Raw genomic sequence first — 13,925 nt, forward strand, 5'->3', positions numbered from 1 at the left:
CATCCAAAAATTTTATATATTGAATCTTCACCGGATCAGGACACGTCTCAAAATCTAATGATTTCTTCCTTGCATAACCGAACCCTCCCATAAGGTTTCATCGAAATCTACCCACATTTTAGAGATGCCTTAGAAACAGACAAATGAACAACAAAGAGACGTGAGTGTATACTTAATCCGTCCAACTCTCATGGCGGAGGCACTCAGAAATTTGCAGGAAATCGCTAAGCCATCCAACGCTGGCAACGGGTTACAGTCAAACAAAGGAAAGGGAAAGCAAACAAGCAAGCAGGGTTCGTTTGGGATACAAAGAAACAAACACCTTCGGGCAAAACGCCAGAAGGGCGAAAGTCGCAAATCTCTCGGTCGGAAACGCGAAACCGAATGATGGAGGTCATTCACTTGATTTCGAAATGTAAGTCCAAAGTCCTTATTTCTTCCACCTTCATATTTTGGCGGTCGCAACCGGTTCGCGTTCCGTGTGTGACTTGGTGTTCCTTCCTCTTTCCCCTCCCTCCATCCCTCCCTCCCTCCCTCCCTCCGCTCTCACTTTCTCTTCGTCGTTCCTCGTTACCCGAAACCGATGCCAGTAAAGAAGTTTGTCCTTATCTTCCTTTCTTTGACCTTTGGCCAAATCATTTGTCGTCCCTCGTTCGGTTGCTGCAGCAGGGTTCAACATCTGCGAAGGTCAAAAATTAAGTCGTAACGCTATTGATGGGTTTATCAACATTTGTTCTTCTCTCTCTCTCTCTCTCTCTCTCTCTCTCTCTCTCTCTCTCTCTCTCTCAGTAATCAAAGTGTCGCAAACGAGTAGTTCGAACATGTAATAAAAAAGAAATTATTCACTGTTTTTAGTTATTGTTCTTTGTCATTTTTGCAAAAAGGGGTTCACTGCTATTATATTTATTGCGCGCGCGCGCCTGTGTGTGTGTGTGTGTGTGTGTATTTTTTGTCGTATGGTAAAAATGGAAGAATATGAACTAGGTGGAGGGCGGGTGTTTCTTAACGTTTGTGAGAAAAGAAAAGTGCACAAGTGTTTTGGCATAATCAATCGTCGTAAATGTCCAGGAAAAATGACAGGACATTTCAGCACACCTGTGTGAGATTTTCAGGTCACTACAGCTTATTTCACCAGGACTGCATTTTTGACTCAGCAGCCGTAGGTGGATGCAATTTTCAACAAGGGGAAAAAGTCCGAATTTTGTTTACTAAACATTCGTGAATTCCCAGTGAAAGCACCAAGACAGGCAAAAGTAACTGCATATTCTGCAGACTTGTATGAGGAAAAGAGATGTATTTTCAGCTAATGAAAGACTTATTCTTGATGAAGTGACGATTATAGGTCTCCAGCTACAAAGTAGAAAAAGGGGACTAGCAAATTCTGTTTTTTTTTTTATTTCCACCTGCCTAAAACCGTGTTGCGTCCACGGGAATACCAAGCCATCCATAATAATACAGATCTTGATATTTTACTGTCTCTCTGGCATTCAAGAACTAAAACCCTTGCCTGTAGGTAAAACCCGGAAACAAGACTGAAATCATGGGGCCTTGGAATGACACGAAAACCCGTCTAGTCTTACTGTGATTTCTCCGTCTTTGATTAGCTTTGAAAGCGCACTGTCATTCTTCATTGGTGTTTTGTTATTTTTACGTCATACTGCACTGAGGGCATGTTCGCCATGAGAATTTGATCGTTCTCACCTCTTCTTTTTAGTAAAAATCATACATTCCTTCTTTGCCGTTTTCTTTTTCCTTCAGCTCTTTTTCATATATTGAACCACAAGCAAAATTCCACAGCTATGCAATAAGACGAACTTGTGTGATGAGAAATCAGTAGTTCTGTCTCATCCAAGGAATATTCGAATCATCCCTGTATTTCATCTTCTTGGTGGGACGAGAATTGTTAAGAATTTATTTAATATATATTTTCGTGTTGACTGCTTGAGTAGCTGGTCTGCTGGTATAGTGGTTAGTGTCGTGGCATGCCACTAAGATGTCGCGGGTGTCGCGTTCTACCACAGGACGATGAAAAAGCACTGGCTCTGTATCATGATCAGTTAGTGCTGCAGTGTGGGGTCTGCGGTGGGAGGTTGAAACCAACATTCTTTGGAAACTTGAATTTCAAGTCAACGGCCCCTGTGTGCTTGTTCCATGTGAACAGGTTTCATCTGCTGAAATAATAATAATATTAATAATAATTATGATAATAAATTCCTTTCTAAAAGATTCTGTTTGACAGTTTCAGTCTGTTTTCAGCCTCCTTTCCTCATTACATTTGTATCACCAGCATATCCACGTGCCTGTCACGCTTGTTTTGAGAGAGAGAAAGCGAAGGAGAGAGAGAGAGAGAGAGAGAGAGAGAGAGAGAGAGAGAGAGAGAGAGAGAGAGAGCGATGGTTTGTTTTTGAAGACTAACAATTTTTCTTCTCTAAATTCTGGCTAGCATTCAGAAATGAAGCTCTATGACATCCATAAAAAAATAATTTCCATAGCCTACTTAATTATTTTTTTCCTATTTTTTTTTATATCCCTCGTTCATTATAGTCTATATCATTGTTTAAAATCATCTACGTCATTTGTACCATCACGATGCCATCAGCATCAGAGTTTGTTCCATCGTAGTTGATGTTGGCGGAGTCTTCAGCCAATCACGCCACCATACGAGTATTTATAAACATCAAAAATATCTCCCAACGACAAATGGATGACTCTGGACCCTTCCCAAATGTCCCTCCTTATTCCAATCTCGAGGGCAAACCAGCAGTAAAATCCCCTTTCGACATTTCAACGCCTGCCATTTAAGACAATCTCCCCTTGACTCGAGTTAAGAGCCACGCTCTGTCATCGGCAGTTCCCGTGACTCGTTTGAGGGCACCCAGGTGCGACCGGGTCCCACTTTTCCCGCCTTTTTTTTTACGGAAGCTGCGACATTTCAGTGGCAATTACCGCGAATTCTGTCTGATGAATCCTCACCTAACGTCAGCATTCTCCCTTCCATACTTCTCGTCCTATTTTTAAGATGTCGATGGCTTCTCCTGATTTCAACACCATCCTTCTTTACTTTTGTTTGTTTTTATAAAATGCGTCGATGGTATCTCATGGTTTCGTCATCATTCTTCTTCTTTGCATTTTATGCAGAAACTGCGAGTCACTGCCAAGGTGTTACAGAACAATGTTAATTAGTTTTCTAGGTGATCTGAATGTCATAAGGTGACTTCTTGCTCATATGTAATAAACACAATCTCTTTCTTTAGTTCGGTGTTCTTACTGGACTTAATAAAAAATCTTAAACTAATTCTAGGTGATTTTATAAGTCGTCAGCACATTCTAAGCTCTGCTATTATTCACTTGATCAGTTCTGCATAAATATTAAACACATTCTTGCCACGACTGACTTTTCAAGTTATTCCAAAAAGCAAGAACACGAACGACATATCACGAATAACTAATAAATCTCTGGATATCTATATCCCAATTACCAAAATTAATAATCCACTAAAGAAAACAACTGGTCAGTTTATTTCTTTTACGCATAGGCGTAATATTTACATGAATAACGCATATTTCATTTTTAAAATACGCAATAGACATTAATTACATTTCTTACATCATGTTCTTGCTCTCATCAAAAAGAAGTTTAGATCGTCTTATAGACGAGAAAGTTTCTTTTCTTTGAATCGTCTGTTTCGTAACGTCTCTTGATGAAATATATAATTTTATTCGTCTTCATCTATCTGAACAGAAGCACCAATATGCAGTAAACGTGCCTCGCTGTCGAACTTCTCAGTTCAAGAAGTCCTTTATTCCTCACGACGTTGGACTGTGGCACAGCCTCCCAGAGGATGTCGTGCAGTTGGAACTTCTTCAGAAGTTCAAGGGAAGATGCAATGCATTACTACCCTAATACTATATATTCTTCTTGCATTTTAATACACTTTTATCTATTTATCTATTTATTAATTCATTTTTTTTATAAGTGGGATCTCTTCTTTATGTATTTCCCTTCTCTTGCTTCTTCCTAATGAGGGCCATATTCTTTGAAAGCTTGAATTTCAAGTTACTGGCCCCTGTGGGCTTGTTCCATATGAATAGGTTTCATCTACTGAATCATAATGATAATAATAATACTGTTGTCGTCTGCACATGCTTTTATAATGCTTGGAAAATTCGCTAATTGGCAAGAAGGTCATTTTTGTCTGCCTTTGTTAAGACGTTTACTAAAGGGTGAGAGTATTCTTTGTTCGTCTTTGTTAAAGCGTTTGTTGAAGGATGAGAGGGTCGCTCTGTCTTTGTTAAAATGCTCTTTGTTAAAACTGCATATTAAGATATATCTCTCTGAAAACCTTTTTCTGATTTCTTACTTTGTTCGATTTCTCTGACATGTGCGTCGCAATAATTTAAGAACATAATTACCTAATATATATATATATATATATATATATATATATATATATATATATATATATATTTATATATATATATATATATATGTGTGTGTGTGTGTGTGTATGTGTGTTTGTGTGTGCGTATATATATATATATATATATATATATATATATATATATATATATATATATATAATATATATATATATATATATATAATATATATATATATATATATATATATATATATATATATATATATATATATATATATATATATATATATATATATACAGAGGAGAGAGTTGCAAAATTGCAAAATTGCTTGAGAGAGAGAGAGAGAGAGAGAGAGAGAGAGAGAGAGAGAGAGAGAGAGAGAGAGTTCTTTGTCTTCCAAGAATTGTTGGCCTTCTTCAAAACACTGATCACATAAAGCAGGGGTTTCCAAACCTTTTTAAGATGAGCACCCGGTGCTTATCTGGGTAATTGAGAGCACCACCACCTTTTGGAAATTCTAAAACACCCCGGTTAATAAGACCTATTTTAAATTCCTCGGAAAACCTTGGATTATTTGCACAGAAGATCCACAAGAATGCTAATGATTTACTCATGGGTTTTTGTTGTGATATAACCACAAAGAAAAAAAATGAATATAGTTGCAGATCATAAATTTGCAAATATTCTTGAGAAATCTCATGGACTACTGGCTATTTTCGTATTTCTAAATATACTTGTTAAGTTCAGAACGAGTTATAATAAATCAGATTATTGTACTGCTTAATTTCCGAATACGTTTTGCTAAATTGTACGTGGAAAAGAGGACAAAGAAGAGTAAAACAAAACAATCAAATAAACTACTAAAGTATCAGTATTCCATATCTCTCCTCCAAACCTTTACGTGGTAAAGACTGCGTGGCAAATAAAATCCCCAGTCTTTCTCATTCAGTTAATGTAAGAGGTTACTGAGATGTACAATTTAAATACCCCCTTCCATTCTCCAGTGTCTTCTTCTTCCATCCATTCCAACGTAATTTGCATGAAGTCTCTGCATACAGATGTCCCACGATCTCGCTGCCACTAACAAATAAACTGACATAAAACAACAAGAAACAGTTGACTAAACCAAACTCGTCCACGACGGATTGGTGTTTGGGCCATGAATGAAAGCAACTATCATACCTTCTTCGGCCACCCTGTTTATGAATGGCTTCACCCTTTGCATTCATTATGAGCGGGACAGGGGGTAGGCGGGGCACGGCTTGTTGTGCGTACGTCACCCACGGCGATGTGGTCTGACCAGGGTCTTTAAACCCTGGGTATGACCAACGCAGTCTTCTTGCCGGCCTGGGCTTGGTTTCCGCCGTAGCCTTGAGTTTCCAGGGATGGTATCTCTTTCCTCCGCTTAAATAACAGATTTCAACCCGGCCAGCCCATGCCAAATGTCCCAGAATTGCTAATGTACGCCTCCGTAACGTCTGTACATTCGGATGAATTTAAAGTAATATTATAAAAGGCGATTCACAGTACATCTCCAGCACTAGCTGTTAGACTGCTCAAAAATTCCTAAGATTATCGGGTCATCATTCTACCATAAGGATAAGGTTCCCACTCTGATGTAGTCTCTGGTGGTCTGTTGTTTGTACTTGCCCAACATATAAAGTTGGGAAATACGTAGAAGCCACTAAGAGATTGCTCAGAGTGAGTGTTGATTCTCATCTTGGAGTCAGCCACAGCACAGGATGTCAGTCAAAAATAAAAGAATTTTCCAATACAAGGGACCGCTGTAAAAAATGTAAGGCACCGTTTTCGTATGAAGATTTTAATATTATCGCCCTAGCACCCTATGATTACTCTCGAATCTAGAATCTTTAATAACCATGAAGTATGATTACTCTCGATTTCGTCTAGAATCTTTAATAACCATGAAGTAGCTTGTTCCTCCCTGAACAGCCTAGACCATATATATATATATATATATATATATATATATATATATATATATATATATATATATATATATATATATATATATATGCGTTAGTCGATTTCGTCTTCCTGAAAAAATGAGACTTCACTTGGTTCTTAGCTCAAATAGAGTCGGGTACTAGACGTTCTTCATCTAAATGCTCAGTCCTTATTTTCTAATATTTGAATGATCTTTCTGTTTATATTTTAATTTTTAGCTTTTGTAAATTCCATGTTTAATTATTTTAACATTTGTGAATATTTTTTGCTGTGTCTGTTCGTAATTTTTATACTCTGTATTGTTTTACAGCCACGATGATGAGACATGTAGTCTCAAGAACTTGGCCACATAAGCAAATAGAAAGCTACGCTGACTGTTTACCGTTTAATTCCTGATTAAATAACAAAACCTTCCAGATATATTATATATATATATATATATATATATATATATATATATATATATATATATGTATATATATAATATATATATATATATATATATATATATATATATATGTGTGTGTAACTGATTCACTGATTCACGAAGATATGAAACGTGATAAATGTGTATAAATAAAGACAAATAACACGAAGGAAAAAAGAAACAATGGATTGTTTGTGAGGCCTTTCGACACAACAGGCCTTTATACGGTCAGTTATACAAGCTTTTTTGTAGACTTATTTTTTATTTTTCATCAGTGTGCTAGTAAAGGACCATTGTGTCGAAAGGCCTAGTAACCACTCCGTTGTTTCTATTTTCCTTCGTGGTGACTTATATATATATATATATATATATATATATATATATATATATATATATATATATATATATACATACATACGTTTGTAAGTGAAAGAGGAAGATTGTAGTGTTTATGTTTTCTTGTCCCAAATGACCACCAGGACCCACTGAGCAAACCCACCACAAGGTCCTGTCGCAACGAAATGACGTGTGCCGAAGAAGTCTTACCTAATAAAATGGTCAGTTCACTGTTGACAAGTTTAGCGGAGTCACAAGAGCATGTGCAATTAAAAAAACTTTTCTGATTAGTTCTCGAATTCTTCTTTTGGGGCGTTTTGTGAGGGTTGTTAGCGCACAGATATTCTACACCAACCTTCCCCACATTTTAGCTTTATGTCTGTTATTTCTAAAAGATTTTTATTTTTATTTTTTTTGCACGACGGGGGATGGATTTTAAGGTCTCAGCTGAGGTACCTTGTCCTTTGGTAAAAGAAATAAAAAAAAAAAGAATGGGGATTTTTGCGGTCCCCTTATGTTAAAGAGATAATGTACTCGCTTACACGGCATTTATAAATACCGAATGAATCATGATGTGTTTGCTGAATTAAGAATGAATCATGTGTTCGGTGAAACCTCCACAGCATTAGCCAATTCGTACACATGCCCAGAAGGCTCATCACCAGCACGTCGAACAATCATTAGCCATTGCAGCATTCACTATCTATCTTGTACTCACTCATACTTCAAAGTTACCAAGTCCCATCCTTGTCAAATCTTTCAGCCCACCTATTCAACAGTTTCTAGGTCTTCCTCTCCCCCCTCCAACTAACAATCTAAATTACTGTATACACTCTGCAACAATCTATTGTCATCTATTCCTGTCACATGACCAAACCATCTCCGAAGATTGTGATCCATCTTTTCATCGCGTTGCATATATTTGTTACTATTACATGTACATTTCTCCTCACTTGTTACCCCATTTCCTCTCATGCCACACATACTATGCAAACAATTCATACCTCAACCTTATTTCTTTCATTCATATTCAACATCCACACTTCACTTCCATAAAGGTGACCTGGTTCAACCATCCCTTCAATCGAGATGAGCAGGGGTAGTTATGCAGGCAAATGGAAACCAAGAAGATGGAGAATGTTAATATGGACGGTGGAAAAAAAATGGAAACAGTTAATTCACAGAGTTGGCAGTAAACATAATGGATGGGTGTAGGATGAGGAAAGAGGTGAGTCGCTGAATAGGTGGAGCAAGAAAGGCAGCAACGTGTGTGCAAAAGATTGGGAGGAGACTTTCCTTGGAATGAATAAAGTCATTGAACTGACTCTTCTTTCTGGAAATGAAGTTTGAATGATGAGTACGTATAAAAAGAAATGGTGAAGTGTAGAACACTGGCGTAAGATAAACAGAAGGGTGAGAAATGTAGAGATCATTATGTAGAATTGATAAAAAGAGTAATGTAGGCGAAAGAATGGGTCAGCGTGTTTTGATATGGTTTGGTCATTGAGAAAGCAAGAACTACGACAGGTTGGAATAAAGAGTATAATTTAGAATTGTTAGGAGGAGGGAGGAAATGGAAGCCCAGGAAAGTCGAGAAAAAGGAAGATCCTTAAAGTCTAGGAAGCCTTAGAATGCCTGCAAGACAGCGTTGAATGGTGCAGTGCTTGTAAGGGGAATCGAATGCTACTTATGAGCCTTCTGCGTAAGCATATTATGTAGCTTTAAGCTGCTAATATAATGTAGGCTGTGTTTTCAGCACTGGTTTCATCCACAATTCAGCATTTAATACTAATGTGGACATATATATATATATATATATATATATATATATATATATATATATATATATATATATATATATATATATATATATATATATATATCATGGCTTATTCACTATAAGAAACAAAAGAACACAAAAAGTACATGCAGCTAAATTTTCTCTTAATATACAGGTGAAACGAACAGAGGATTGATTAATTTTTATTGCCGAAGGGTAAAACAGAATCGACCTTTGAGACAAGCGAAATGAGAAGCAAATACTGTAAATTTAAATCTGTGCTGTTTATTCGGCAGGAAAGCTTTGATTCAGCCTTTTGAGAAAGAAAGAAGTTAATCCTCCCCGCTTACTATAAGCTTGAAAATAGGCAACTTCACTGAAAGACAAGACAGCTTAAATCAATGATACAAGGTTAAGTACCATGATGGAGGACTTGTCCATTTTCAATCTCTCTCAGAGTCTTTATTGATTTAAACCCGATTCAACAAGATATGAAAACATCCTTGACAACTAACTAAACCGTATACAGTCGAAGCCTACATCTAATTTTACACTGAACTAGTCTGTCTCCTTTTTTTAATCACGATGTGTAATCTCGAGCTTTATTTTCTATGAGGAGTGATGCATTATTTACATCTGGTTCGATGCACCCAATCGAGCAATGTGAACGGTCTCGGTAATAATGACGCTCATCACTTCAGAATGTCAGATATCTGTGAGATAGAAATTTCTCATTCACTGCGAGTCCATAATCTAATAAAAACAATTTGCATCTCACTGTCTGAGATTGAAACAATTTGATAAATATTTGACGTGAATGGCTTTAAAAGAAGCCGACCCTCTAATACGCAAATGTCTCATTAATTAATATACGTTTATTAAACCCAAAATATGAAAATTAGGCAGATATATTGCGCTAAAGAAATATACTCTCGACTTTATATGTCCATCGGATCAGTAAATATTTTGGTATTTTACATGAAAATTATTCAGTAATGTTAAATTTATTAATTCTGAGTTACATCTATATCATAAGAAGATATGCAATTGCAATCAATGGCCGTGTGCGTCCATAATACAATCGGAAGGTCAATATACAGAGTATAAGAAGCTATCGTAACCATTTACGATCGTCTTTTGTTTATTTTACTTTTGTTTTCCCTCGGGATTCCATCACTTATAGTTTAGCTGTTCGCAAACATCATGGCGGACAGCAATGTGGTGTTTTATATGTAATTAAGTGGATTTAGGAACGAGTTTATAATATTAGTGTTAAGAAAATGGAGGCTGTGAAATCTTTCAACTCGGAGGTAAGTTAAAAATCATAGTATAAGGGAAGATTTGCCGTAAATACGGGACGGTTTATGCATGTTATAAGGCGACGGCCGCGTCACTGCCGTAGCGGCAACCTAAATGTTGATCATTTGACAGCATTACATGTCATTTAGGGGAGATTCCGTTTCGTGGGTTATTCCTTTTTTTCCGTTAAGTCGTTCCGTACTATATTATGTAAGCTTAGCACCATTACCGAGCCGGAATGCGTGTCCTTAGCATCGTCTAGTCGTAGCTTAAATTAGCTGTCGTAGCGTACACCCTACACTCGATAGGGTTACTTACCCCCTTTGCCCTAGGTCACGGTTTTACCTACTTTCCCTCGGATAGAAAACAGCTGACCGTAACAGATATCGTATTTTTAGGATAGAAGGAAATGAGTGGTTGATATTAAACTGACCTATCCTAGCTATTTCCCCATGGATGTAAGCCAGGCCTAGGCTACGTTGTGCTAGCCTAAACCTTTTCCTATCTTGGCCTACTTTCATCATCACTAAAGTCTGTTTTTGGAGGTCTGATGGCCGGCCTCATTCTTTCCATTTAGTCTGCCCCATTTATTTTTCATTTTTGGCTGTAGTTTCTCAATAAAAGTCTCACGCAAATATGCTTCGCGTAGCCTAGGCCTGGCATTGTAGCTCATGATTGTTGCATCTGTTTATGTAGGTATAAATGAGGAACTATTTGATAAAGATTACTTTGGAACATCTAAGTACGGACGTGAATAGGCATAGTTTGTAGGCTAGCCTACTGTAGGTGTTCTGATTGAGTGGCCAGTTGAGAATGACGGACACAGGTTCTGGCGACGAAAACAATACTAACCTTTCCTAGAATGCCATGTCCTGACATAACCTGACCTTCCCTTACCTTCCTAACCTGCCTCAGGCTGAGGGTGCCATGTCCTAACCTTGCTCCCCCCCCTTTTCAGGGAATCTCTCTAAGCTTCCACTTGGAGTTAGTAATAAAGCTTTTGGTAAAATTTTATAAGTTTCCGATAAGACTCCAGTCAGCCAATTTTGGGGTTTTTTCATGCAAAATTGGCTAAGAAATGATAGGGCACTAAAAGAACCTAAAAATACCAGCCTAATGTAGCCTAGGGGTGTTTACAGGTTACAATTTTGCCGTATTGGCTATGGAAAGGGGCCGTTATTACCTTACCTTATGACTCATAATTTGATTAATTTTTTATTTATCGTGTGTGCATAGAGTTTATGGGGTTCAGAGTAACAAGAATAGAGAGCTCTTTTAAAATATATTGGTTACAATTTCATATCATGTATTGGCAACTTATAAATATATAATGCTGAGCTTGCACCCATCATTCTGCAAACTAGCCTATCCCTGATAGATCTGATAGATTTTTGTTATTTACTTCAGGCTCTGGCCAAGTTCTTAAAATTTGGATTTTTTTTTTTTGCTTGATTCTCTTCAATATGCTCTATACAAAAGATGGTAAAACTGAAGAATACTACCATTCCCTGCTGTTTTCGGTAACTACAAGTTTACAAGCAAAATGGGCGCTGTGTTTAGCACCAGCCCCTTGGGGATGAACGTAGTTGCAAAACAACAGTCGTTAAGTAACATAAAAATGAATAAAAATATTAATGGCGGTAAATACCCTGGTCGGTGACTAGCGGGAACCAGGCCTGCGGGAGTCGTCTTGAGTTTTACCCAAAAGGCATGCTGAAATCGAACTTAAGTTTACTATCACTGAGATAGTTACTGTGTTATGTATAACATTTATACCTGTGGGGCTGGCACTAAACACAGCGTTCATGTGAGCCGACTTGTTATCTGGCTAAAGTAAACATAATCCAGTTTCTGTAGGGTTTAGGTGTGACAGTCCTGCCTTATAACCCCTACCCCTATTGTGACAGTAATGTGTGAACATATATAAAGTGTGGGCCCTCTGTAAAGAAGAAAATTGGCAGATTCAGTTGAAAAATTAGAGAGAAGACAATGTCAGAACAGATATGCTAATAAGATATCCAAGCAGAAAGCAGGAAGACTGCACAAGACAGCAAGACAGGCTATGAAAGTGAGGGCAGAGCTTACAAGGTCACAACAGGTTGCCAAAGCTGGGAGCAAGATGCTGCCATAATTTATACGGTTTAAAATGGAAAAAGTAAATAGTTTTAGCCAGTAAAGAAGATTTAAAATGCATCAACAAACAAGGATGTTGGATAGTATGCCAGCAAACATGTTTTGTGGAGCAATAAATCACTCATTTGTTCTGCTGCAAAACATTAATATTTAGTGTTTGTTATGGAAGTTCTTGTGCATTTAGTGCACTTACTTACATTATGGAAGTTCTTGTGCATTTAGTACACCTAATATAATGTATATTCTAATTAAAAGAAATGGGCAGCAACTTGAGAATGACCTTGAATAATTTAAAAGTTTTAAAAAAGTTTAAACAAAGAAGATTGCACCAATTTAAAGAGATCTGAAAGCCAGGGAGGTCAAAATGGATGCTTTTGTACCAGAAATGCTTCCATAAACCTTCAAAATATCTTATCTGCCCTAAAAAGATGTGTTTATAAATTATGACCCTCCCTTTGAAAAGTCTTGGCCATCATAGGATAAATCCTCATGGCTCCTAAAGGGCACGGATACGGGGCTTCCTCATTCTCGAGGTGAATAGGCAGAAGTACACTATTAACAAACAGCAGAACAGGTTGAACCACAAAGCCAGGGACATGTTACAGGACTTGACTCCAGAAATAGCAGGAATAACCTTCTTCCAAGGTTGAATGACCTGCAGGGCCACTCTTATTTCCAGCCATTCCCAATATCTCATTAGACAAGTCCCCTGTGGATGCGGAATGGAACACGGATGGAATATGTCCTGTTGATATCACGAGTAGTGGAAATTTTGGTATGTCAGTCATTTCCTTAATCAGCTGTGGTAGGAAGAGAAGGAGACCTTCAGTAACAGTCAGGAGGATAGAAGTCTCATTATCAGAAGGGAATCTAACATTCTCTGGTGGTTCATCCAAAGCTTAACTCATTGGATTTGAATGGTTAGTACAGGTATACAGCTTTTGACCTCCCTGGTTTGGAAGTTCCCAAATTAGTGTGGCAGTTGCAGACAAAGGCTGAAGCAGAGGAGTTCCATGAGGAAATGAAACATTGAAAACAACTACGCAGTATAAACGTCAGTGAGACCAAGACCAGTTCTTGCACATTTCACATGCTTAGGGTTACAGACCTGACTGCTGCAAGCGCTATACAGTAATTGCTTGTCATTTGGTACAGTGGAAACTTATTATTATGAAAACATGATGAATTACAAATATTACTAATAATCATAAACATTGATTAATCGTGGAGTAATCACTACTGAAGTAAATAATTTAGCCTATTCACCATTGAGTAAATTCATCATTCTTATTGATTCACGTAGTAATCACTGTACTGAAGTAAATCACTTAGCTATTCACCATTGAGTATATTCATCAGTCTTATTGTATAGGTTTTGGAATTAGCATTCATTTTCAATCTTTTCTCGGTCTTAAAACCAAAATCCTTGGCAATTTGTACATCAGAGAATACTCATTATAACTGTCATTACTTGATGAAAATGACGTATGAAATACATAAATATAGTATGGCATGCAACGAGAGAGAGAGAGAGAGAGCGTATGAAATACATAAATATAGTATGGCATGCAACAAGAGAGAGAGAGAGCGTATGAAATA

At 37.3% G+C, this 13,925-nt stretch overlaps 1 protein-coding gene across 10 annotated transcripts in view; it reads left to right on the forward strand.

Moving 5' to 3' along the window:
* Positions 1-13,925, forward strand: part of Isha (Insulator su(Hw) mRNA adaptor) — a 116,764-nt gene that overhangs the window by 48,140 nt on the left and 54,699 nt on the right. For 8 of the 10 annotated variants that reach the window (XM_067124609.1, XM_067124610.1, XM_067124612.1 and 5 more), the window contains exon 1: positions 10,072-10,204. The exons of the other annotated variants lie outside the window; for them this stretch is intronic. In XM_067124609.1, the coding sequence (XP_066980710.1) occupies positions 10,175-10,204 (30 nt within the window). In that variant the 5' untranslated portion in view covers positions 10,072-10,174. Of the gene's footprint in view, positions 1-10,071; positions 10,205-13,925 lie in introns of those variants that run through there. 10 annotated transcript variants of the gene reach the window in all.

Source organism: Macrobrachium rosenbergii, chromosome 22, assembly GCF_040412425.1.
Source record: "Macrobrachium rosenbergii isolate ZJJX-2024 chromosome 22, ASM4041242v1, whole genome shotgun sequence".
Lineage (NCBI taxonomy): Eukaryota > Metazoa > Arthropoda > Malacostraca > Decapoda > Palaemonidae > Macrobrachium > Macrobrachium rosenbergii.